General features: G+C 36.0%; 4 protein-coding genes and 1 non-coding gene across 14 annotated transcripts in view; 2 read left to right on the top strand and 3 right to left on the bottom strand.

Moving 5' to 3' along the window:
- Positions 1-42: 42 nt before the first annotated feature.
- Positions 43-1,515, bottom strand: LOC105831003 (probable 28S ribosomal protein S26, mitochondrial). 2 transcript variants are annotated; one of them, XM_012670800.3, is made up of 3 exons: positions 1,361-1,515; positions 795-1,031; positions 43-654 (listed from the first exon to the last, which is right to left on the bottom strand). In XM_012670800.3, exons 2-3 carry the CDS (start codon positions 1,019-1,021, stop codon positions 219-221), a joined length of 663 nt encoding a protein of 220 aa, XP_012526254.1. In that variant the 5' UTR covers positions 1,022-1,031; positions 1,361-1,515; the 3' UTR covers positions 43-218. The 2 variants fall into 2 exon arrangements, with proteins under 2 accessions (XP_012526254.1, XP_012526255.1); XM_012670801.3 differs by having other exon boundaries at positions 795-1,026; positions 1,361-1,477.
- Positions 1,516-1,981: 466 nt separating this feature from the next.
- On the bottom strand, positions 1,982-14,094 carry LOC105831004 (mothers against decapentaplegic homolog 4). 5 transcript variants are annotated; one of them, XM_036286712.1, is made up of 12 exons: positions 13,211-14,093; positions 12,616-12,825; positions 12,137-12,285; positions 11,434-11,713; positions 10,836-11,102; positions 10,193-10,330; positions 9,057-9,221; positions 8,734-8,907; positions 8,379-8,633; positions 8,020-8,301; positions 7,766-7,896; positions 1,982-7,426 (listed from the first exon to the last, which is right to left on the bottom strand). In XM_036286712.1, the coding sequence occupies exons 2-12, from the start codon at positions 12,680-12,682 to the stop codon at positions 7,346-7,348; spliced, it is 1,989 nt and encodes a 662-aa protein (XP_036142605.1). In that variant the 5' UTR covers positions 12,683-12,825; positions 13,211-14,093; the 3' UTR covers positions 1,982-7,345. The 5 variants fall into 5 exon arrangements, with proteins under 5 accessions (XP_036142605.1, XP_012526256.1, XP_012526257.1 ...); XM_012670802.3 differs by having other exon boundaries at positions 9,057-9,251; positions 13,211-14,091; XM_012670803.3 differs by having other exon boundaries at positions 9,057-9,251; positions 10,836-11,087; positions 13,211-14,089.
- Positions 14,095-14,476: 382 nt separating this feature from the next.
- Positions 14,477-14,548, top strand: Trnaa-cgc. The gene has a single exon. It is a non-coding gene; the product is annotated as a tRNA-Ala (tRNA).
- A 321-nt stretch (positions 14,549-14,869) lies between these two features.
- LOC105830999 (ras-related and estrogen-regulated growth inhibitor) overlaps positions 14,870-23,884 on the top strand; it is a 90,195-nt gene continuing 81,180 nt past the window's right edge. For 2 of the 5 annotated variants that reach the window (XR_004963286.1, XR_004963285.1), the window contains exon 1: positions 14,870-15,760. The gene's annotated coding sequence lies outside the window, so the exon portion shown is untranslated. Of the gene's footprint in view, positions 15,761-22,710; positions 23,593-23,884 lie in introns of those variants that run through there. The other 3 variants (XM_012670789.3, XM_036286934.1, XM_012670791.3) reach the window with 3 other exon arrangements.
- Positions 15,639-22,821, bottom strand: LOC105830996 (RNA polymerase II-associated protein 3). Its single transcript, XM_012670786.3, has 11 exons — positions 22,687-22,821; positions 21,156-21,645; positions 20,425-20,704; positions 19,965-20,181; positions 19,577-19,738; positions 19,239-19,366; positions 18,845-18,948; positions 17,741-18,659; positions 17,405-17,528; positions 16,826-16,996; positions 15,639-15,960 (listed from the first exon to the last, which is right to left on the bottom strand). Exons 2-11 carry the CDS (start codon positions 21,317-21,319, stop codon positions 15,881-15,883), a joined length of 2,349 nt encoding a protein of 782 aa, XP_012526240.2. The 5' UTR covers positions 21,320-21,645; positions 22,687-22,821; the 3' UTR covers positions 15,639-15,880.

The following is a 23,884-nucleotide window of genomic DNA, read 5'->3' on the forward strand; positions in this document are numbered from 1 at the left end:
TATTAATCGCCTAATTTTCTAGGAATATTAAATTATCTATAGTGAGGAACAATATTGGAGTATCTATTTTATATTTATTACAATCTATAATACAACAGCTCGTACTTATCATGATTATCATCATTATTCCAAAAGTTTAGATTACTTGAAAAAGTATAGGTTTAATAAATTTTGGTTTTTTACTTCTTTAAGTAACCTAGATATTAAATTTTTGAACGTTATTGCTCAACAGCCATTGATTTTTGTGTCTCTTCAAGAGGTGGAACAGGAGGATACTTTCCTTCGTGCCAATTTCCTTCCAAATCTAATGCGCGATTATGATTGACGACCTTTGTCAGACACTCCTCGATTGCAGCGTCCACATTCTCCGCGGTAATGAATGTGACAGATTCTTCCTTGACTTTTCTAACCAATTCGTTAAGCCTCGCAATCTTCATCTCCTTCTTCTGCTCATGTCTTAATAAATTCTGAAGGATAGTATTTCTACGTTCTGCTCTCATCTCCTCTAGCCTGATCTCTCGTTTCTCCGCTATTTCTGCATTCCACTCGTCATTTATAGCACTGCACTTCTTAAAATCCTCCTCTTCGAGCTGTACATTATCTGCTTTATCAAGTTGTACCTTGTTCTTTTGTGCAATTTGCCATAAATATGCCCTGTAATATAATATTCGTTAGTTTTCAAGCTGTGTGAGAATATAACAGTTTTAGTGGCTAGAATATTTTAGATAAATCTAAAATATTTTATCAGTCAAAATCAGAGTTACAAAACTGTAGAATATATTTTGTGCATGTACCTAAATGATGTCATATATGTCTTGTAATTGTTATATAAACGTTGGAGCTCCTCCTTCTCCTCGATTGGTATGACAGGCCTTTTTGGTACACGAAATACTTTAGATTTTGCCGTGGGCAGCCAAATTGGTTTTCTCTTCCAACGCACGCACTGTGTGTAGACAGAATTTGGAACAAATGTCTCGCAGAGTCCCATTGTCAGGGTGTTCATTATTCTCATGGTCTGCATTGTTTCTAGTCTTGTAAAATTTATTTAAAAAATTATCGGTTATTATAATATTCACACATTGTTACTACAATGCTATATATTCATATATTTATTTGTTTATACATTTAATTTAATCTGTTATATCACACTTATTATCAAATATTCCAAGACTTCTCTAAGTAGATATTCAACATATTTGCATTAATAATATGATATTGCAACGAATGTTCTTTAATAATTCAAAATCAAGAAAATGTACAAAAGACACCGGGTTCAAACTCTTACAAAATTTGACATATAATGTAATTAATACTAATAATAAATAAATGTTAATAGACAAAAATAATAAAATGGTAATACCGCAATGTCTGAAATAAATCTTGTAACGCTTTCGATTCTCCGTTCAAAACTTTGGTTATGTTAGTATGTTACTCCAATTCCTTGCTCTTTAAAGTGAGGTTATGGTGTTTTTCTTTCTTTTTTCTCCATTGATCGCTGCGCCTGCGCATTCGAAATTTTGCGCATTTATTCTTAGTCACATTTTTAATTATACCAATAACTTAACAAAAAAATGTAAGTAACTCTATGTAATTGTTAGGAGTTTTATTATAAAAAGTATGATGTAACGTAAATCAAAAGAATAAACGTGAATTTTTAAATAAATATCTTAAGCACATTAAAAAACGCAGTCTCTTTCATAATAATTTAAATAAAGGTTTAATTCATTTTTACATTACTTTTTATATGCACATTTTGTGAAAATATTGCATCTTTCAAAATAATAGCTTTATTACCTACAATCACAGAATTTTTTAAATTAAATTTTTCTTAAACGTATTTTACTTTTGTTAAATAAAAATTGTTTGTTTTAAGAAAAGTAGATAATATTTTAGAAATATATTATTTAATATTTTTTTAGAAATTTATCTCCGGATGGATATAAACTTTGGACGTGAAGATCGAATGTCTAAAAGAGAGAAGTCATTTATAGAATATGTTTATTGAAAATGATCGTGTATAATGCGATGTAATGTACAACAACAAAATCGGATTCCGCGAAACACATTCATTCGAGCTCCCTCGTGTCTCCCCTCTTTTTCTTCTCTTTTTTTTGTCCCTTCCCTTTTTTCCCGAAACAGCAATAGCGTGTGCTCGCACTATATATTAATTATCCTAATTACAATTAATGCGTAATTAATTAACCTTTGTCATCACGTAATACGACAATATGCATTCAACACAAACACGGATAAATCTTATCTCAACAATCGTCCTAAAAGTATTATCGCCGTATATGGTTACCATTATTGTTTTTTTTTTACTTTTTTCTTCCCCTTTCCTCCTACCTCTCTTTCATTCCTTTTTTACAAATGTGCCCGAACGCTGTAGAAATTACTTAAAATATATCTGCATCGACGATAATCACAGATATTAATTTGTATCTATACAATACTCTTTTTCCCATTTTTTTTCCTCTCCCTCTTTGTTACGCCACTCGCGGATAGAACGTAGTCGGAATTTCATGCATCGGCGAACATCAAAATCTAAATTTCAAATCAAAGAGAATCGCGATATAATTCCGCCTGCATGTGCAGAAATAATTACGCAAGAAAAATTATATTTCGTGCACGCGCAAGACGCTCCGAGAGACTCGCGCGTTCTTCATCCTCCGGTGAAGTTGGTCATCAAGTTTCGCAGAAAAAAATTTTCGTCAACTTTTAATTCGATTTTCCGCTTTTTAATTCATTCAGCCTCTCTTTCGGAACGCCTAGCGCGAGAAGGAATCGAAATCTCACGTCATATTCGTATATACTTTTTACATTTTATAACATTCAGCAGCATCTCATCGCGGAGGATAGTATCTTTGGCTTAAACGCAGACCAGTTTGTGCCGTTTGCCTCGAAGAAACGCAAATAAGAAAAAAAAAGATACGTCTATTTCTCAGTTCTATTCTTTTGGCGAAGAAGCAGTTTGTAACAAACATCTTGCAGTTTTTTCGCCTTTCGGAAGCTTTGGACTTCGAAGTTGAAGGGCTCTGGGCAGTGCCATGCTAAAGATCGTGCTCCGGATGATGAATAAAAAAGTGAGTGAAAAAGACGACACGAGGATAATTTAATCGCGATCCTCTAACGACTGGACTTTGCGACATGATGTTCTTCTGCACATCAAGAACGGAAACATTCGCAAAATTCATGAACTCGAAAGTGGCAGTATAAGTGACGGCTGAAACATCGCTGTGGATCAACTTCAATATATTATTTAAGTCTCTTCGTCAAGAAAAGCTATTAATCTGGCATTTAGCATGTCGATGAGCCCTCCAACCGCTAATTTTAGGTATTCTCATTCGCTTATTCCGCCCCTTCGTGGTTTTCTTTTTATCTTGATGTATGCGTAAAAAAATTCATGGCTTGTTTCAGGAGAGCTGCATTTTCTTTTTCTGCTCTTTCTATGCTCTATCAGGAGATTTCTAAGTACTAAGACGATCGGATTAGAACTCGAGTTATTATGTAGAACCACAGAATTTGCAGGTTCACAGAACCTTCTAGCAGCTTAGTTGATCCTTACTTAAAATCGTAGAGGATCCTTAGGGCCTCGGAGCCGTTCCTGGATTCTTAAATAATCTATACAATCGTCGAAGTCTGAATCTCTTTTTTTTTCAGTTTCTTAGACCTACGGATGCTTCGAAATATTATGCTTCGCGGTTGAGTCTAAATTCTTATAGATCAGCGGTAGTTTAGGTTCTTATTGGATTCACGGGGGACGCGTTTAGTCTTTCTGGAGTTAAAAATACAGTCTTGTAAGAAGTTCTAAGTTTTATATCTTTCCTTATATGCACGCAAAAATGATGGCACATGTGTTTCTAGCTTGGCTTTGTAAGCAAGAATCTCTTGTCGACGACATACTTGAGCTGTGTATACATTTCATTGGTCGATCAAAGGAAGGCATTGTGTACATCGACACGCTCTCCGCGTTTACTGAATTATCTTTCCTCTCGATCGTAGATTCCCTGACGAGCACACGGACTCTCCGTCAGGAGATCTATCGATGAAAAGTAATACGGTAATCGCCGGACAACTTTTTTATGTATACTTATATCAGAGTGCAAATTTTTTCTCGAACTTAGTTTAAACGGTAACGTTCAATCCTCGTCTCTATCTCTCCTTCAATTTTCCTCCCCTTCTCCGTTCCAATTCTTATGGAAAAATTCATTCATTCATTCTGCAACACTAAGGCTGAATTGCAACAAAGAAGCGAGAATCGATAAATACTATCACGTGTCATAAATAAGCGTTAAACATTTATCTCTACATCTATTTTTTCTGCGTTTTCGCGAATACATAATCAATTGGAATAAAATATGTATGTATACGTGTGGAGTACATATGCACAAGGTGGACAAAGATATTGTATTTTCGATCATTTTGGTGGCACCTTGTACATGCATACTGTTAAATTTGGTCGACTCTCTTTCTTTCTTTCTCTCTCTCTCTTTCTTTCTTACATTCTTATATATAATTACTCTCTATGTTATAATATTATCAAATATTATATATAATATATAAGAATATTTTGTACGACTATATTTTAATAAAATAGCTGGTAAACAGTAAGTATAATTATTCAACAAGTACTATGTTGTAATAGTAATAACATCCGGCGGTTAACTGGAAGAGACGCAATCGGAGAGAGAAATCTATTCACTTGAATTAAATTTAATTTACTGTTTCGATTTTTCTCAGAGCATCAATATGTAATATAGATATAATAAATATTAAATAATATAGTAATATGGTATAATTTTTTAAATTTTAATCTCTTTATTCCAAAATTTTTGGATCTTCAAATTTTGTGCTCTCAGATTTCCTCAAATTTCTAATTTTTTTATACATAAAAATATTTTAAATTATACAAAAAATGTTTTAAATTATACATATTATTTATTTTATAGTTTTTTGTTGTCTCTCCTCCAATAACCGCAATAATGATAATAATGATAATCAATAATAACTAAGAAATTAAAAGATTTTATTTGACGAAACGAAGAAATAAAAAAAATGAGCAGGTATGCTCATTATAGAACTTCAAAGTCTCTATATATAAAATAGTTTTTGGTTATAAACTGTAAAACAGACAATAAACAAAGTTACCCATTCGTAATAAACAAATAATTCTAACGTCACTGTACCAAATTTCTGCCAATATAATCATTATAACTATGCTTACAATATATATAAACTGTGATAAATATGTTTTTTCTAAGTATGATCTTTTCACAAATCAGAAAAAATGTGTGACATGACGATATCTCTCCTCTATGCAAATTTAAATATAAAAAGTTTATCCTCACAAAGGATTATTATAACTGTGTGTATGCGTGGGTGATACTTACGTACTATCTATGTTTGCTACTTGGCAGAAATGTATTACTGTGTCTTGAAAATCTCCTTACTGTATACACGCGTGCGTAAAGATAATTCTTATATCCTAGGACTCTTATATGTCTTCGGATCCCTAGATCCTTGAACTTCAAGATTCCTGGGTTCTGAGATCCCTGCAGTCCGAGATCTCTGGATTCCTAGATTCTTGGACGTTTATATCAAAATTCATAAATCCAATTGTTAAATTTCATTGGTAAGTTTGAAATCATTTCATCGATATTCATTCCTTCTAGTTCTGCGAAATTTTAAAACTTGTATATAAATCCATCGTTCTCTCTACAAATTTAAAAAAGTTTTAATTTATTCTTTTAGTTCACGTTCGTAAATCCAGGAATTCAGAAAAGTAAGACCATCCTTTTGTCTGATACAAATGTTGAGCTTAACATTCGCGGTAAGTAATAAATGTAGACAGTATATTCAGTTATATCTTACGAAGCTAATCTCAAAGAACAGGGTCGTGACTACGTAATGGTTCTGAAACTGGTATCACTGTGAGCTTAGCGAACTGCGCGTCCGAGAAGAAACTTCCTATCACGCGTTTAGCAAAATAGAAGACTGTCGTTCTATTTTCTTCTGCCTCTCGGTTAGTGAGACGAATCGTGTCGCCTCTTTCCGTAAAAAATTACATCTCGTAAATAAAAATAACGTTTTCTTTCACTTTTGTACGTTGGTGGTAGTGCAAGGCCGTGGCACATATGTTATCCTACAGCAGGGGTTCTCAAACCATTAAGAAACTACCAAAGCGAAGAGAAGAGTAAGAGGAACGACAATGCTGTATTCTCTCGTCATCGAATTACTCAGCGATACATTATTGAATTATCTTTAAAATCAAACTTTTAATCAAAACCTTTTCCCAATATATAATCTAATTTAATTTTTTTCAAGTAAAATTATTTTATTAAATAACCAGATTATTAGATATTAAATAAAATAAACACCTATATGTTTAAAGTTTAAAGTTTAAAATTAATTAAAATAAACACCTATATGTTCAAGATACACACCATATATATATAAAATAAAAAATGGATATTTCTTTATTAAAGAAGTGAGAAGCTTTATAGCTTAAGATAAAAGTGTAAGTACAATTTGTATCGCACAACGTTAAAACGTGCAACAATTTCATCATTTTCAGTATTGAAAAACTACAGCATAAAATATCACAATAAACAATAATTCGATTTCACCTATGTTCATTACTCATACAATTAAGAAATAATAAAAAATATTAAAATACCAATTAAAACATCAAATTGAACTATCTAATTGCAATAAATATTACATAAAAAAAATTATAAAATAGTCACATTAAGATTTAAAAAAATTAATAAACAGTTTCTGTTTTAATAATTCCTATTCCGATTTTATTACGGAAATTTTGAGATAATAATACAAAAACAGTTAAAAAATCTCCAATTATATAACTTGACATATAAATTTAAACATAATAACGTACATTTATGCATTATATGTGATGACTTGCATTGACCTTTCCCTTCTTCTCTTCAATTGCTTAACAAAAGTTATTTGCAAATAAAAAAATAGAGATACATTATGTACACTCTATAATAAAAAAAATATGCACATGCAAAATGTATAGATTTATAACATGGACGTTAGAAAGTTTGGGAACCCCTGTCCTACACAGGTTATTATATCACGAGTCGTTAAATATATAAATAGCTTTCATATAAGATCTCTTCCCCGAGCTCCCCGGCCAAATTTCGTGTTTCAATCGTTTGATCACTTCCGTCTGATGAATTTGGTCTGTCCGATTTGTCCACTCGCATTTCCAAGCCAAAATTGCTTGTATGATTGTTCAAACGACGTAACACTTGCACACTCGATTTCAGTAGCAACATTGTGATGTTCTCCTCATGTTTCTTATGATTCGAATCGGATGGAATTATTCGATTGCTCGCGGTCCATCGATGGGCATTGTGTGCAACACTTCATCCAGCAATTGAAGCGCTCTGTGTAGATGCACCTAAAAAATGAATAAAATAATATTTTAAAAATAAAATCTTTTAAAAAATATACATATGAGAAAAGATATAATGAGCTAGAGAGATATATAAATAGAGAGATATAAATTAATAAAAAGTAAATGACAATTAAATTCTTTCTGATTTAAATATTTAATTCTTTAAATGTTTATTTCTCAAGTTAAGAAACATGATAAAAGAGATTGACAAGTTTCTATATTATGCATTGGTCTTTAAAAATATTTATTAAATCACACATTAATCTTCGATCATTCTTTTTTATTTTTAAAAGAGAATTTCTGATTTAAGAAATGTTCGTGAAGTCAAATCTTGAAACATACCTCAATCCAGCATGGTGTTTCTTTTATGCTTTGTCGCGGATAATCTGGACCCCACCCTTTAACAAAACTCAAACGTAGGATACAAAGTCGTCGTAAATCGTCGACTCCAATCCCCGCAGCCGCACTAAGACCTGAGTAATAATTTGGCATCATATATACATCATGCATATATACGTTATATTAAATAATTTATTTATATGTAAATAATTATGCTATTTTAAAAAATGCGTCATTTATAGGTGTTCAATTCTTACTTTTGGTTATAGGCGCTCCGTGCGTGAGATGACCTGCGACAGCTGCAGCTTGCGCTGCTGCGGCAGCTTGAGCGGTGGCGGCTTGGCCTCGCATCTGTTTGTGACATTGCCTTAGATCAAAAACTTTAATGTATGCCGAGGGATAGATTTTGTGTACCGCATCACCAGGTGCCCGACCCGCCTCTCTATCTAGATAGTAAGACTGTACAAAGACGCTGTGCTCGCTCTGGCATCTCAACCAAACGTCCCCTTCGCCCCTCAAATCCAATACAACGCCCTTCCCTAAAATGTTTTGTTTTAGTCAAAGATCTTTTTTTCTTGAATATTTAATTGAAAATTCACAATTATATAATAATTACCTATATGAAGACGCGCTCGTTCGCTCTGTTCCGTTCTATGCACATTGCTCAAGGCACCTAAACAGAATCTGTTTCCGCCGCTCGGATCCACGTAGCCGTCCACGGTGACTGTGGGACAACCGCTGCTGACTTTGAACGTTTCACCGACTTGGATGTCCAATTCAAAATAACCGACGGAACACCAATATTCTGGTGCTGGTTGCGTAGAGAGCAATCCTCCAATATTTCCACTAACGTCATTTCCATGACCACCCCCTGTGCCATTGTGATATTAAATTCAATTAAAAATTATGTCGCTAAATATTATAAGGTTTAAGAAGAATTTTTTTTCTTTGGCTTAACGTAATTAACTTACAGTATGATGTTGTCTGAAGATGGCGAGGATCTGGTGGTTGCATACTTTGAGTATACGTGAGAGTATTGGCACCAGTCCATTGCGGCGCTCCGGAATTGTACGGTGCTGTGCCCACAGGAAAGCCATTTGGATGGTGAAGGTGCACAGGTGACACGGGAGAGTTCTGCCCTTCACCTGTTTTAAAAGAAATAATTTGCTAAAATGTTTTTGTGTTAAAAATGCTAGAAATCTAGATTTTTAGAGAAGCTGTATTTTTATTACAGAAATATAGTAATACTTTTGTGTTTTTTAAATCTAAGGCGCGCTAAGAATTCATTACATACCTAGAGAAGCCGCTAACGCGTCGACTGTCGGGGGTTGATTGATATCCTGTGGGGGTGTAGTAGTGCTGTAGAATGTGTCGGCGGTTGATTGTCCTTGCGCGGGACTCAAAATCTGTGCGCCAGACGTTCCGCTCGACGCAGCATTCAATGACTGTTGTTGGCTACCTACAGTGTGACTCATAGGATGTACTACTGCTGCAAAATCGAAAATTCATACACGATGCAGGCAACAAAATATTAAAACGCAACGAACGTGACCCTCGCTATCGTTGCTCTGAAATGTTGCGCGAATCAGAGTTTTCCAAAGAAATATTCCAAACGTTTTTTAATAGTCGACTCTTAGTCTGTTGACTCTTAGTCAGAAATAATGACTCCCAATTTCAGAACTTTTAAATTATTTTAAAATCAAAATTTTATTACTTTTATTTGAAATATTATGTTGATATCCGAAACATTAGTCTAATATCATTATAAGTACTCATTTCTCTGTTTATATTCACAATTTTTTAATTCACAGCTTAGATAAATTTTTCATTTTCTATGAAATAAATTTATTTTTCGTGCTTACACAATTATTTTACTTTTATGTAAAGCATTATATTTAAGTATTAATTTAAGCTGGAATTAGCTAACCAATAAAAATAAAGATAAAAAAAGCTTGATTAATATATTAAAAAATTAATATATACTTAATTATAAAGTCTAAAAAAAACAAAAAAAAAAATGAAAACGCTGAACGTAATTTCCGATGGCTAACGTGCGGTGTCATGTTTAAAAGTTGGTAATAGAGAATACATCAAATAAATAAAAATAAGAATCGTTAAGATATTCAGTGTCCTTTTTCAAATTAAGTCTATTTTGTTGTTTCTTAATGTATCCAAAATCCAAAATCCTAACATTATCCCAATCAAACAAATGGTTAAATCTAGAATGATTGGTGATCACTAAATGTCTCAACAAGTTTAATTAAATATTGTTAACATATTCTTTGATGATTCGTTATATTTAATTTGGAAAACTTTGTTTTGATTGTAAAACTCACGAAAAATGCACACTGGCAACATTGAGCGATAGCTAATCAGCGACATATAATCTAAAGCTTCTTAAATAAATGCTGTGTACAATGAAATACGTACGATGATGCATATTACGGCCTGCCGAGTGATGAGACGTGGGAATCCAGGTTTGCCTGGGGCAATTATTGTCGTCCAGTTTAGCATGGGGATTACCATTATTGCCGCCCCCACCGGCGCTAAACATACCCTCAGTACTGGCTGTGCCAAACAATCAGAAGGAAAAGAAAACAATGAAGCCAAAATAAAAATCGTATTACGCAACAAAAGAGAGAAATTTGCAAAGCATATTTTTTGCTAAATCTACATTCGAAAGCGGTAAACGAAAGCGGCTGGCTCATTAGCGCAATTATTTTAATAATTAACAATCATATTGAGCGCGTCAAATTCAATAGCACGTATATTATTAGCATAGTCAGATGGTATCCGCATAAATTTTCCTGAAACGTAACCTTCACATGCCAAATTTGCGATTTGTCTTATAAATAACTTATTAATATTCTTATATTTAGACAAAGAGATATGTCCTTGGTTAATGTATGTTGCATCAATATTGAAATTTACTGAAATATATTACTATCTAGCCACCAGACACATTAATTACAAACAGATTTACGCTGTGTAAAGCCAATTGATGAAAATTTCGATAAAGTAGAAGCTTCATCAATAAAAAGATATAAGTTGCAACACGCAACATTCAACTTACTCGGATTGGGCGGTGGCAAACCGGGTATAAAACCCTGCTGAGCCTGTTGTGCATTGTTTGAGGCGGTTGACTGGGCCGGCGGATGATGTTGAATCGTCTGATTCATCTCGCCATCCACATCCATTGCAGAACTGACCGCGGCGGCAGCTGCCGCGGCAGCGGTGCCGCCGCCGCCGACAGTGTACTCGTCCTTAACCAATCTTCCGCCAGGTCCCACACCCACGCCAGATTGTAGAGTCAGGCCAGATAGGTCTGTAAAGAACGGGTCTGTGCGGGGGAAACCAACCCATTCCATCAAGACACCAAGAAGACCACAACAATCAATTGATTTTCTTTTTCTCTAGTACTCTATATTTGTTAACCCCAGGATACACAGTTTATTTCTGTCTCGTTGAATGATTATGATCAAGAACAATTGCAAGTAGAATTAAGCTTAATCAAGTGTTTTCCATAATCATAAAGGCAAAAATTAAAAAAAAAAGGGAAGGGGAGACAGGAGAATTAAAGTTGCAAAACAGAAGTAAAAAGTGTCATATGTGGGAAACAGAAACACTAAATGGATTAAAAATAATTTCTAATGCGAGATGTCGTAACATACCTATGCCCGGAGATACCACTCGCTCGTAGTGATAGGGATTCACGCATACAGAATCGCATTTCAAATCGAAAGCAAACTGGCAGTATTTCACATGTTTTAGCTCGTTTTTGTGCAAGTCCGGCCATCTCCAGATGCGTGCATAGATCACGTGAGGGAATCCTTTACGACCTGCCACTTGTAATCTACCATCCAAAGTTCTTTGGATAGTGACACATTTGCTTGGATGTGCACCATTGGTGGTTATCGCGGTAATCAAACTGTCCAATTCATCACGCTTCTCCTGTTAATCAAATTAAATGTGTTATATATTAATCTTAGTATTTTCAAAACATAACAGAAAATCGGGAAAAAAATTGCAAATCGCGTAGAGTATAATTTTTAAAGTGTAATAAAAAATATTTTCGTTTTAGAACTTGCAGTTATGTTCGTGCGAAAAATAAGATGTAAATACACAAAATATTGATTGCAAGCACATTAGAATCAAGGCTCAAATTTATTCTTACATAATAATAGTCGTGATGGAATAAAATTCACTATTTACAAGTAACTGAATTAAGTGTACTCAATTTGTAATACTTTTTTAGAGCAAGAATAAAACACGGTGTGAAAATAAATCAAAAGTACAGTATTTTATGGAAAAAATAGCAAAATCAAAATTTGCTTTAAATTATATTATAAGCGATATTAAAATATATATATTTACTTTCAATTTCTTTACAAGCGATTCGATTGCTCGTTTGCTGAAACCTTCACTCTCACCACCTTGACGATGACACATCAATGAGTGCACAATGCTTAAGCAGGCATCGGCGCTGGTTGGTGCACTAGGTGCTATTCCGGTCATTTCTCTCACTGTATTAAAAAAGACAAAAAATAAGATATGTAAATTAATAAAAAGATAACAATAAAATTCAACATTTTTCTGTAACAAATTTAGAAAATATTATATCATACTAAAACTATTCTTTTAATAAATAATGAAATAAAAATTACTAAAACTGAAGTAATTTAAGTTGTTGAAAATTTAATTACGTTTAGTTTTATCAATTAAACTCCAATCAATTTTATTAAATAGTTAATAATTTATTAATAGTTAAATTCTTTAGAATAAGAATAAATCAGCAACAAAAATAAGAGACAGTATGATTAAAACAACATAACAAATACTGCTGCAATATTTACACTCTGGATTCGGTTGCATGGGGGGCGAGGGATACAAGTGACTTCCCCCGCCCGCCAATCCAACCATCTCGGTGAAAGCCGTGGTGGACACTGTCGCGTTCCCTCCGTCAAATCACTGATCTTTTCTTTGGACCTGGCACAGTCCAATCTTTCACGCTCTACCATCTAGCAGCAACTCGCTTTTCATCCATGTATCACACCGTTACTTTTCTGTAAATAATTTTAGTCATACCTCTATTTACATAACCTCCCTTCTTTATTCTCTTGATCATGGTCACAGATAAAGTCAACAATCAATCAGACAATAAAGTCTAATGTATTCCTAAATAGTATGAAAGAAACACACTTGTTTACCCAATATAACACAGTTAAGCCATATTCAATGAACTATCTGTTCTTAGTACACGTCTTCGACAGTAAAGCAAATAATTGTTGGAGACAGCATATCAATACCAAATCTGCCTTTGTTTATCCAACGTCACAATGACATTTCAATTATAACTTGATAATGACGTTTTATTGACAGATTGATGAACTGTCGAAAACGTTTGCGTAAATTACTTCGAGCGAGTCACTCGGAGCTGGTGGAACTTACGTTCGAGCAGCGGGATGAGGCCGGGTCGAGGAGGACGCAGCGGTCGACGGGAGGTCGGGGACCGTGACGCGCGCGGGCAGCATGCACGAGGGAGACGATCGCCGGAGTATAATTTCTTGCACTCCGGACCGAACGTGGACGGCGGCAACGAGCAATGCGCGAGTGACAGCTGCGCGCGGGGAGACGCGCTCGTTACGGCGCGACGTCGGTGGCCGAGCGACGTCGTCGTCGTCGTCGTGGTCGTCGTGGTGGTGACGATGGATTGGCGGCGCGGCGCAATTTCAACGTGGCGTGACAGCGGTCGCGCGGTAACTCCTCGCACGCGGTTGATCGCCCAGGAGCAGACCGGTACACCGGTAAACCGTTGCGAATCTCACTCGCGACGGGTCGCCGACGGAGCGTTGTCTCGAATAGGTTAACGCATCAATAATACATGTCCGCGGGGCGCGGATGATGTCGCCGTGAACAATGCTGCCAGCCGCGATTCTCAAGGCGGGTTCACACCAGGTTCACGCCGCCTCTACATCGCGGTTGGCAGCCTGCGAAGAGAGCGTTCTTTCCTCTGATCTCATTGGAGGATTTGGAAGCTGCGGACGGGATCGCGAGATAAAAGAGAAAATCGGTTATAGGAATTTGTAGCAAATCTTTTTGATAATCGATTCGTGTCGGCTGAGGTTTTCACAGTCAGCATTTAAAAACGAGATAGTTATATGTTCTTCCTTGCAAAAGAGCAGGAAGAATTAAGCAATGTTCAAATGCGGTGTAAAAAATGCAATTAAGATAAATGTTAACAAGGATATGTCCTTGAATTTATGATTGGCAGTAAAAAACTTCGCGGTATCGGAAAAATTAACATTTCACGATTCTTATCGGAGATGAAAAAGTTAATTACAGCAGTTAATTTTTTCCATTTTGTTAGACTGTAATTTGAAAAATATCAGATATAGAAATACAGTTAATAATATATAATTAATGATTAATACAAAAAAACTAAAATTATCAAAATAGAGTATATAATATTGAATCTTCAATTCAGACTTTATATAGAATATATATTAAATTTTATATACATAATAAATTATTAAATTCTAAACAAGAACAATTTTATATTTTCATGAGAAATAGCGATTAATAAAATTATATTTGATATATGATATTGTACTGTTATATAATTTAATTGGTTTTGATCTTATATAATTATATAAAAACAATTTAGAAAATGAGGCATGTTTCATGTCTTCTTGTTTAAGCAGAGCTGTTTCAAATGGGGGTGTAACTCAGTGGTAGAGTGTCTGCTTCGCATGCTGAAAGTCCTGGGTTCAAATCCCAGCTCCTCCAATACATTTTTTTTTTCATCTTTAATATACACACATTTAATATTATATGTACAATTTTAAATTCATCTGTTTTATTATAAAAATTTTCTAATTAAGTAAATTTAACATCATAAATATATTTTTAATCCTTTCTGTTTCTATCTTTATTCATTCATTCATTCATTTCTCTCTTTTTTTCTCTACCAATTTATAAATGTCTGAAAATAATAATGTAAATTATTTATTACTAACATAATCGCATTTATTATTACTAAGATAATTGCAAATTAATTTATATCGTACAGATAATATTAAAATACAATACTAATTACATCTACCGATAATTCAATAAATTAAAAATAAATAACTAACCAAAATAACACAAATCAATTACACAAAATAGTGCAAATTATATCCGGATATTTAATTGAAAATTTGATTTTCCCTCGCAAGAGAATCACGAAGAATTTAAGTTGTGCCTCCTGTCCTCTGAACATAGTAACGTTTACCGCGTCCAATGGGCAGCTATTAGACAAGTCATACGTTCAAATTTTGTATTGTTACTTCAACATTGGTTTTCATTATCGCGAATCGCCAATTGTCGAGCGAGGTACAACATACTTTATGTTTTGCGATGTATTTGTATCAATGATATCATTGATATTTCAAAAGATACTTCGATTTTCCGTGAAAAAGGTGTCAATCTCTTTTCGCGCGCAATTGCGCGTCACGTGACCTACGCGAGTATCACGGGCGCAGGTCAGTTCGCGTCGAGTGATCCAAGTGTCGCGGCCGAATCTCATGATCGCTCCGCGTTTTTCGCGTTCCGTCTCCGTCCGGAAGCGGATTCCGCGTGCGGGTGAGTGTTTCGAGTGCGCCGAACGCATCGACGAGAACGGTCATGTCGAAATCGATGCGCGCGATCGCGTTTCTTCTCGACGCACACAACATTCCAATTACGTCCCCCGCGATGACCGTTTGCCATTACTGTCGCCATGATACTTTTTGAATTTTCACAACGGTCGGAAAATGTTGTGTGTCTGTAATCGAGAGTGTCGCGAATCGGTGAAACGGGCGATCGTTTCGTTAGTCAATCATCAGAGAAATTGGAGTTTTCGCCGAGAATCGCCGAGGAAGAATTACCACGACGAAGAAAGTGAGAGAGAGAAAGAGAGAGAGAGGGGGGGGGGGGCGAGGGGAGATTGCTGCTCTTCGCCTGAGCACTCGGGTTACGGTGAGTAGTCTATTCTTACATTCCTAGTTGCAATCAAATTTGTATTCTTTTTTTGTTAAATAATCTAATATTCAATAGAGAATTAACGCATATGCGTAATTATATTCGATGACGCGGTCTTCAAGTGACATAGATCTGACGTAATTGCGAGACTTTGGGTGAATTCTCCTTTTCCAGGAAACGCAATATATTTTCCAGAGCTGTAATGAACGCGTAAATCTATTCAAATATGTAGATCTATATAACGAATCTATACATACATATACAGGATGAATTTTAATACTGTCTCAACTTTTTACCATGAGAGATGGGATTACCGACTGCGATCTTAGTACACACATGTACGACATATACAAAAGATTGCAGTCGGTAATTCCATCTCTCATGGTAAAAAGTTAGAACAGCCATTAAAATTCACCCTGTATATACACTGAGAGAAAAAGATACTCAAAAATTTATTTGTAGGGCATAAATTTATTTCACTGAAATAAATCTTTATTGAAATACGGCGAAGTAAAATTTTATTCCTAACAAAATCGATTAATAAAAAAAAAAAGAGATGTTTCACAGAAATGTATGTTTTGTCATCACAAATTTTTTTTCATAAACAATAAATACCGAAGAAAATTTTACAAGTAACATTTACTTGCTAATAGTTTGACTTTTTTTCTCAGTGTAGAATATAATATATATTGTAGATAAGTATAAATGAATAGAATATTTAAAAATATCCTATTTAAATATATTTTTTGATTATTCAAGGCTTTCGACCAAACTGTAATTAATTTAATTGACGATTACCTTATCAAGTAATATCTATACTCTTCGTTATAAATAACATTTTAATGATTTTTCGTTGTTTAAAAAAGATGAGATTAGAAACAATGAATTATATAGTCAAAAATTTTCCTTTAAGTAATTCTGATGATTAAATTAATCATCGATTAAATTAGAGTTTTATAGAAAAAAAATCGAGCCATCTGGATTCGCGAAAATAAGTTGCTTCTGATTTGATCATGTCAATTACTCTGCATGTTGCTGCTATAATAATTTCATTGATATTACCTTTCTTATCCCTGGAATCCACGAACATGCTGATAATGGAGAATCGACTCAATCGACTCACAGAATACAGCAGATTTGTGAGCAATTCCGTATCTTTCGGCGTGCAGAATTGTTGGTCCAAGCAACGTAGAATAAGACTGAACATTGTCGCATCCAATTTATTGCCTATGACTGCAAAATTAAAATGACTTCTTGAACATCAGACTCACTTTTAGATGCCCTGAAATTTGTGTCAGAATTCAAGATGGAATTCTCTTTAGAATTTTGTCTTTATAATTTACAAAATATATACGTATATTAAAATACACCACGGGATGTGAAATTATAAATAAAATTCCGTTAGAACATATGCGAATTATGAATTGTAGAATTAAAAATTATTAATTCGTTTAAAACACTAGATGTATTATTATAAAATATTGTTATTAAAAATATTATAGTAATCTCTATTTTAATTAATAATATAAAATGTTAGAACGGTCATTAATAGATTGAATAATGAACTCTTACATCACAATAGTAAATAATATTTAAATATCAATAATACACTCAATTGAATCAATACTTTGTAAAGCTTACTTTTATTCATATCTTCATGTGCTATACATCGCAAAAGTTTCGCGTGCAACTCCAGATTAACATCATTCTTCAGAGATTGCCATAAACGTAGAAATTCGTAAGGAGATTCGATGTTATCCAATCTCTGGAACAGATTACAGAAATATTTTTATGATATGTACTTCTCGTTTTTTTTATATTTTCTATTACTATTTTATATTTTCTATTACTTCATACTCTTCTTTTTATAATTGTATGATTATCAACAAATTAAATTGTTTTGAAACCCTGAAAATATATTTGCCAATTTTTCAATTAAATGAAAAAGTATACACCGTATGTTGTAATCTTAACTACCTGGAGATCCAATTCCAATTTTGTGCTTTCTTTGCGACACTCGTTAGCTACAACTTCGGTTGACATTCTTGCCTCAGTCTTGCCCTCCTTTTCAGGAGAAAATAACTTTTTATTCTTGTCTACATTTGATTTTTTGTTTAGCGGCGTATCTCTCCTCTCCTCTTCCGTCTTTTTCTTCGTTTCCATCCTTGCCTCGTTAGAACCGACAGTTTTCCTCGATTTCTCGCAACACTTGTCAGTCGTCTGAACTTTATTGGGCGTTTTAGTCTCGCTTTCTTTCTCGAGAGAAATCGATTCCTTATTTTTATTCGCACACGATTTCTTTGTCGAGGCACTTTTCTCTTCTGTCAGGTACGTTCCTTTCTTCGCGACCACCTTTGCCTCGCTAGAGCCGCCCGCAGATCCCGTCGGCTTTTCGTAGGCTTCGTCACTCGGAAGCTCCTCAATGATAACCGTGGACGGCTTCGTTTTACCCACGCACGAAAAAATAGACTTTTCCAGTTTATCCTTTGCGGCACGCGGCCCGGGAAATGACTCGCGCGAAATCGCGAAAATATCGTCGCTCCTGACGGCGCCTTCGTGCGCCGTCGTTTTATTTCTGGCGCCGAAATCCCCCGCAACAGGTGATAATTTATCGCCGCTCGATGAGTCGCGCGTTGTTTTCTTGTTGCTTTTATTCGTCGGTGCTGCTGCTGCTGTTGTGGCTGCTTTGTTGCTCTTGGTTTCCACGCAGTAACTCGCTCTCAAATGCGGCTTCGTTGCAATACTTCGCGATGAGCCTGGCGCTCTGTCGCAATAACATATATCGCTGTTAACACGCAGTTTTGGACACTCAGTGCTGCTCGTTTTCACATTTCTCTCCGTCTTTATACATCCGCCCGTGTTTTCGTCGTCGCTCATATTTTCCTCGATCTTCATCCTGTACAAGAATTTAGTCAGTAATTTAATAACAGTAATATAGTGATTACATACCATACATACTTTATAAATTGTTCTAACCATGGCAAATGTGCTATAATAAATATTGTAATAGCTCGAATCTTCGAAATTCGATGAAAATTATAGTATAAAATATTGGATTTAAAAATTGAATATTATTTTTACCTTATTTTCCTCGAGTCGGATGGTTTTCTCAATTTATTCACGCCGGATATTGCCGTTTTGTTGGTTGGCTCCAGTTTCAAAACAGCTTCGTAATCTGCCAAAGCCTATGAAATAATACATCAGTTAGTTACATACGAATTATATGAAAATTATAAAACCTTTGAGGAAAAATTTGAATAGAAACTGTTTTTCAATTGAAGTTTTTCTTTGAAATGTTCAATTTTTTCGCAAATCAAAATCAATTTATTAGATTTTTAAGTTTATTAATATCAAATCAATGGACGATTTGTTGACATTCATTAACGAGTCATCCAACGACTGGTAATTTATCTTTTCAACAACCGTGAAATTTAGATACTAAATGGATTGTAAATTAATACATCAATTCTTATACCTCGTGCGGGTTTTCGAGATGCTCCAGAGATAATGCTCGGCGAAGGAGTGCTTTGATATTTCTGTAATCCATAGCGAGTACCGTGTTGCAGTCGTTAAGCGCATCCTCGTAACGCTGCAGCTTTATAACTGAACGCAATATAATGAAAAAGTGCAAAATATCTTATTTTTAATAGTATTAATACGATCTTCAATTTTTCAATCTAACTTTTTTATCTAATAATAGTCCAAAAATATTTCATAAAAAATTAAATAGAAACTCGAATATCTCGATTGTTTTATCACGATTATTAATTCATTGTAACAAGAATGAAACTGTAAAGGAATGAGAGCGCTTACATGTCATAGCACGATTGTTGTAGGCATTTAGATTCGAATCTATGTCGATGCTGGTGTTGTAATGCCGAAGAGCCTCCCCGTAATCAGCCGCTCTGAAGGCTTCGTTCCCCTTTTCTCTCTCTTGCTCCGCCATTACGTTTATTTCCGTTCCGGTTAATGAAACTGAAAGCATATTATAAAAGATATAGTAGACCTCAATTTGGAAGCATTTAATTCTAATTAAATTAGTTAGGAGGATCGAGATTATAAATTGTGTCGAAATTAACGAGAGAAACGAAACGTATGGACTTTCTGAGACACCTGGTAAATTAATAGTCTATTTGACGCAGTTATTTGCTTTCTTAATTAACTCTGGTGATTTTAAAAGGCGTTACTTTACGAAACGTACGTTTATCGATCATCGCTTTATGTGCCATCTTATTCATTTTATCCAGTTCCCTTCGCTGTTCCTGGATCTTCTTCATTTCGGCCTGCCGCTGCTCGTCGTGCAGGTCTATCCTGTTTATTTCCGTGTCGACGTCATATTTATCCCAAGCCGCATAATCACACGAGGCAATTCGTTTGGACTTATCGCGTTTTTTCTCATTGCTCTTCATCTTTTTGTCCTTAAAACACAACGCGCGAATTAATTCCCTACGTCACTTTCTTATTTCTAATAATAATCCATAAATAATTAGAAGTATACATTTAATTTTTTGTCAATTAATAATTACTTGCCAGTTGATATTTCAAAAATTAATTTAAAGTATAAATAATACTGTCACAAAATACGAATTTAAAGCGAGAGGCACTAATACGTTAACGAAATGGATTTCTCTCTGCATACTTTAATTATTATATTGACATACCTTAGTAGCGTCCGTTTTAATCTTTCGAATTTCCGGATGCGAATAGGGTTGTCCATTGGCGAGGATGGCTTTTCCTTCCTCTAAATCTTTCTCGCGAGATTGCATCTCGCACGTCCAATTGCTAATGTCGCCGTCGATTTCCTGCCGTTCGTTCGCATTTAACATATTTCGTCTCAAAACTGGCTCCGCCTTCCTCAGTACGGTGCTCGTCGGTTTAATCCTAGCGAGACGCTCCTCCGTGTGCCTCGTCAAATCTGGATACTCTCCCTCTTCCCCAGAACTGGTATTAAAACCGCATGTGGAGATGTTTATGACGGATCGTTAATAAATATGCCGGAAAGTAACGGGTATAATGTGGCGTTTTAAGCAGTGGGGTCGCAAATCTCGCTGACGATTAGCGCGGAGATTAAAAAATTGTCAGTACGTACTGTAATTATCATAATGTACCGAGGATTAACCGAGAGGTAATCGCAAAATAGGAAGTGTCAAGAGAGATGGAATTAATAATATTTCGCGTAAAGAGGGCTTTCGCGAGACCCCACCAGCCTCGCAGGTAAACCTGATTGGCAGACGTTGAGGGAAAACTTTTTTTGTTGTTGTTGAAATGGTGCAAGATAAAAAACGGTAACGACGGTAATCAATTAGCGTCAACGCGAACACGTTGTTCCTCGCCCTTCCGAGGCTGGTTTCCGGCGGGATTTCTCTTGTGGAGGATAAGGTATAACACTCACCGCAAGATGCGAACGATTCGCTCCAGTGTTCTCGCATCGGTGCACTGCGATACGAATTCGTACGAGATATGCTCCACCGGTATGTTGTACCTCTCGAGCAGAGTTTTCTTCTCGGGTCTCTGCGCGACGTTGATTATATTCACCTCCTCCCTCTCATTGCCCATGACGATAACGAGCACGCGGAGAACGAGGAAGATTACGCCGCAAATTGTGCTCAGGTTACCGAGTCGACAAACGTCGTTCTACTCTTTCCATGCACGCGTTCTTCGGCGTAGACAACGGCGATCGAGCGGAGATCGAACCGGATTCGTTGGATTCTCCAAGAGCGCGTATGCCAATCACCTGCAATTACTGCTACTCCGCTCTGATCTCACGACCCTGACGGTTGTCCCCCGCCGATGCCGCCCTTTAGTTCATCGAGTTACCACGGATACGCGAGTTGTTGATTTTCTGTTTGACTCGGGCCTTCCTTCGTAACGATCGATAGAATCTGAAATGTAAGTGTATACGTAAATTTTCACGAAGGAGAACGCTGAATGATCGCGTGTCGCACTTTCGAATCTTAAGACTCTTGCGATTAAAAACTACTGGGAACACATTTGAATTTTCGAACAAGGATTATTCCTTTACGCCAAATATGAATACACTGAAAAAAAAGTAACATATTCAATAAGATATGTAGTTGCGGGCTGCCAACTTCAGATATACTCAATACAATAATATATGCTATTGCAGTATCAACATTGTACTTGCATTAATAACAAATATTATTGTATTGAGTATTTTATGTAGTTGGCAGCTCACAATCACATATGTTATTGCATGGCTATATTACTTTTTTTTCTTTGTACACATTTCTTAAAAAGGATAAATTAAAATTAAGTAAATTACAATCTGGATCATATTGATCCAGAGGATTTTTGCCGATCTTACATACTTCAAATTGGAACATTTTTACAAAAAAAAATAAAATAAAATAATTGTATAATCATATATCCTCTAAATGTTAAAAGAGTATACCAAAAATGTCTTCACATTTTTTACAATCCAAAATCTTTTGAAAAACGTAATTATTTTGACTGATAAATCTGCAAAGGATAAGAATTTCGCAACCTAGAAAACTAACAAATTACGTATATATTTATTTGAGTTATAGACAGCATACAATATTTATAAAAGATTCACCAGTTATTTATAATAATTTCAATATTTTACAAATATTTTCGTGATCTTGAATAGATCACAAAAAATATTTAAAAAATATGTATAAAATATTTATATTCTATTAAAAAAAAATAGTAATATAATAAATATTTATGAATATGATTCATAAATATTGTGTGCCTGCTGTCTCTCTGAATGACAATCACTGAATTGGCAGTGGTTACTGTGATAATTAATGTGTATACACTATTTTTTAGTGATTTCGACTTCAATATTAGCGTATTATCACTGAAAGATCAATGTATTTATTTCACTGATTGACAAGTTCTAAATATCTACCACTGAAAATCATGCAGTGTGTGTTTACCGATTTTTCCTGATTGCACTCCAGAGAGGTTACAATTCCGCGAGGAACAGAACAGCAACGCATGTCTAACGAGGATAAACTCGCATTTCCACCTTCGTCAGCACCGTGCCCGAGAGTAGTATCTACTCTCCCCTTTTCCAACACAACCTCCTCCTCCTCATCTCGCAGACACGCGCTCGAGCACGCTTCGCTTACCCTGTTAACACGGCAGTCGGCTCGCAACCTCATCGTAACGCGACGCGACGCAACGCGAGGCGCACAGCGGCGAATGAAAGAGGCGTGCAGCGGTGGTCGTCACCATCGTCGTCGTCATCGTCGTTGGGTCGCCGCCGCAGTCGCCGCCGTGCCGGTCCCGCGGTGAGCGAGCGCAGCTAAGTGCATATTAGACGAGGCGGCCGCGAGCGCCGCGCATTCGCCGGCGAGCGCTCGTTGAGAGTGGAGAGCGTTGCGAGAGGTACGCGTCGTGTGTTTTACTCTCTTCCTCTCTCTCTCTCTCTCTCTCTCGCGGGTTCGTGTTCCTCGAGTCAAGTGCTGCAAAGTTTCAAATGCGGGACGCGCCCGTCTGAGAAATAATTCGCGGATCGAGAGATATCCTTCCCGGAAGATTCATCTCATCGGCGTTTCCGCTGCTGGCTACGACCGTCGTCGAGTTGTGGACACACGAGCCCTCGAGTGTCGAGACGTGATCTTGAAATAATCGCGCGAGTGGTGCTCGATGCGTTAGAGGAGAGTTCAGCCTTCAGTGCCGTTCTCGGGTTTCTAAACATTTATCGGGCCCCTTCCCTCCCTCACTCGGCTGTGCACCGAGCGATTGCCGATGTATTAGTCGGTATCATCGGTTTTCAATTGCCGAATTCCGACTCCGCCGAATCCAACTTAACGGTTGTGTAACGGTCGAGACATCAGGTAATTTATTCCGCCTAGAAGGATTCCGCCAAGAGCGACTTCGGCTCGCCTTTCGTTCGGGGGGGGGGGGGAGGTCTAAAGGTCATCGATCGGCCCCTAAAATCAATTACAAAAGTTAATTTTCTTGTTAACGCGCGTGACTTAATTAATGTGTCGGACGCGCGCGCGCGCGCGCCGGCACGTTGCAACGCGGCTGAAAATATCTTGGCGGAACGCTCGGCAAGCGGAGAAATATGTATTATTTAATCCCACGGGTCGTCGGCCTTTTCCCTCGACACGATCAACGCGACGC

This window comes from Monomorium pharaonis, chromosome 5 (genome assembly GCF_013373865.1).
Source record: "Monomorium pharaonis isolate MP-MQ-018 chromosome 5, ASM1337386v2, whole genome shotgun sequence".
NCBI lineage: Eukaryota > Metazoa > Arthropoda > Insecta > Hymenoptera > Formicidae > Monomorium > Monomorium pharaonis.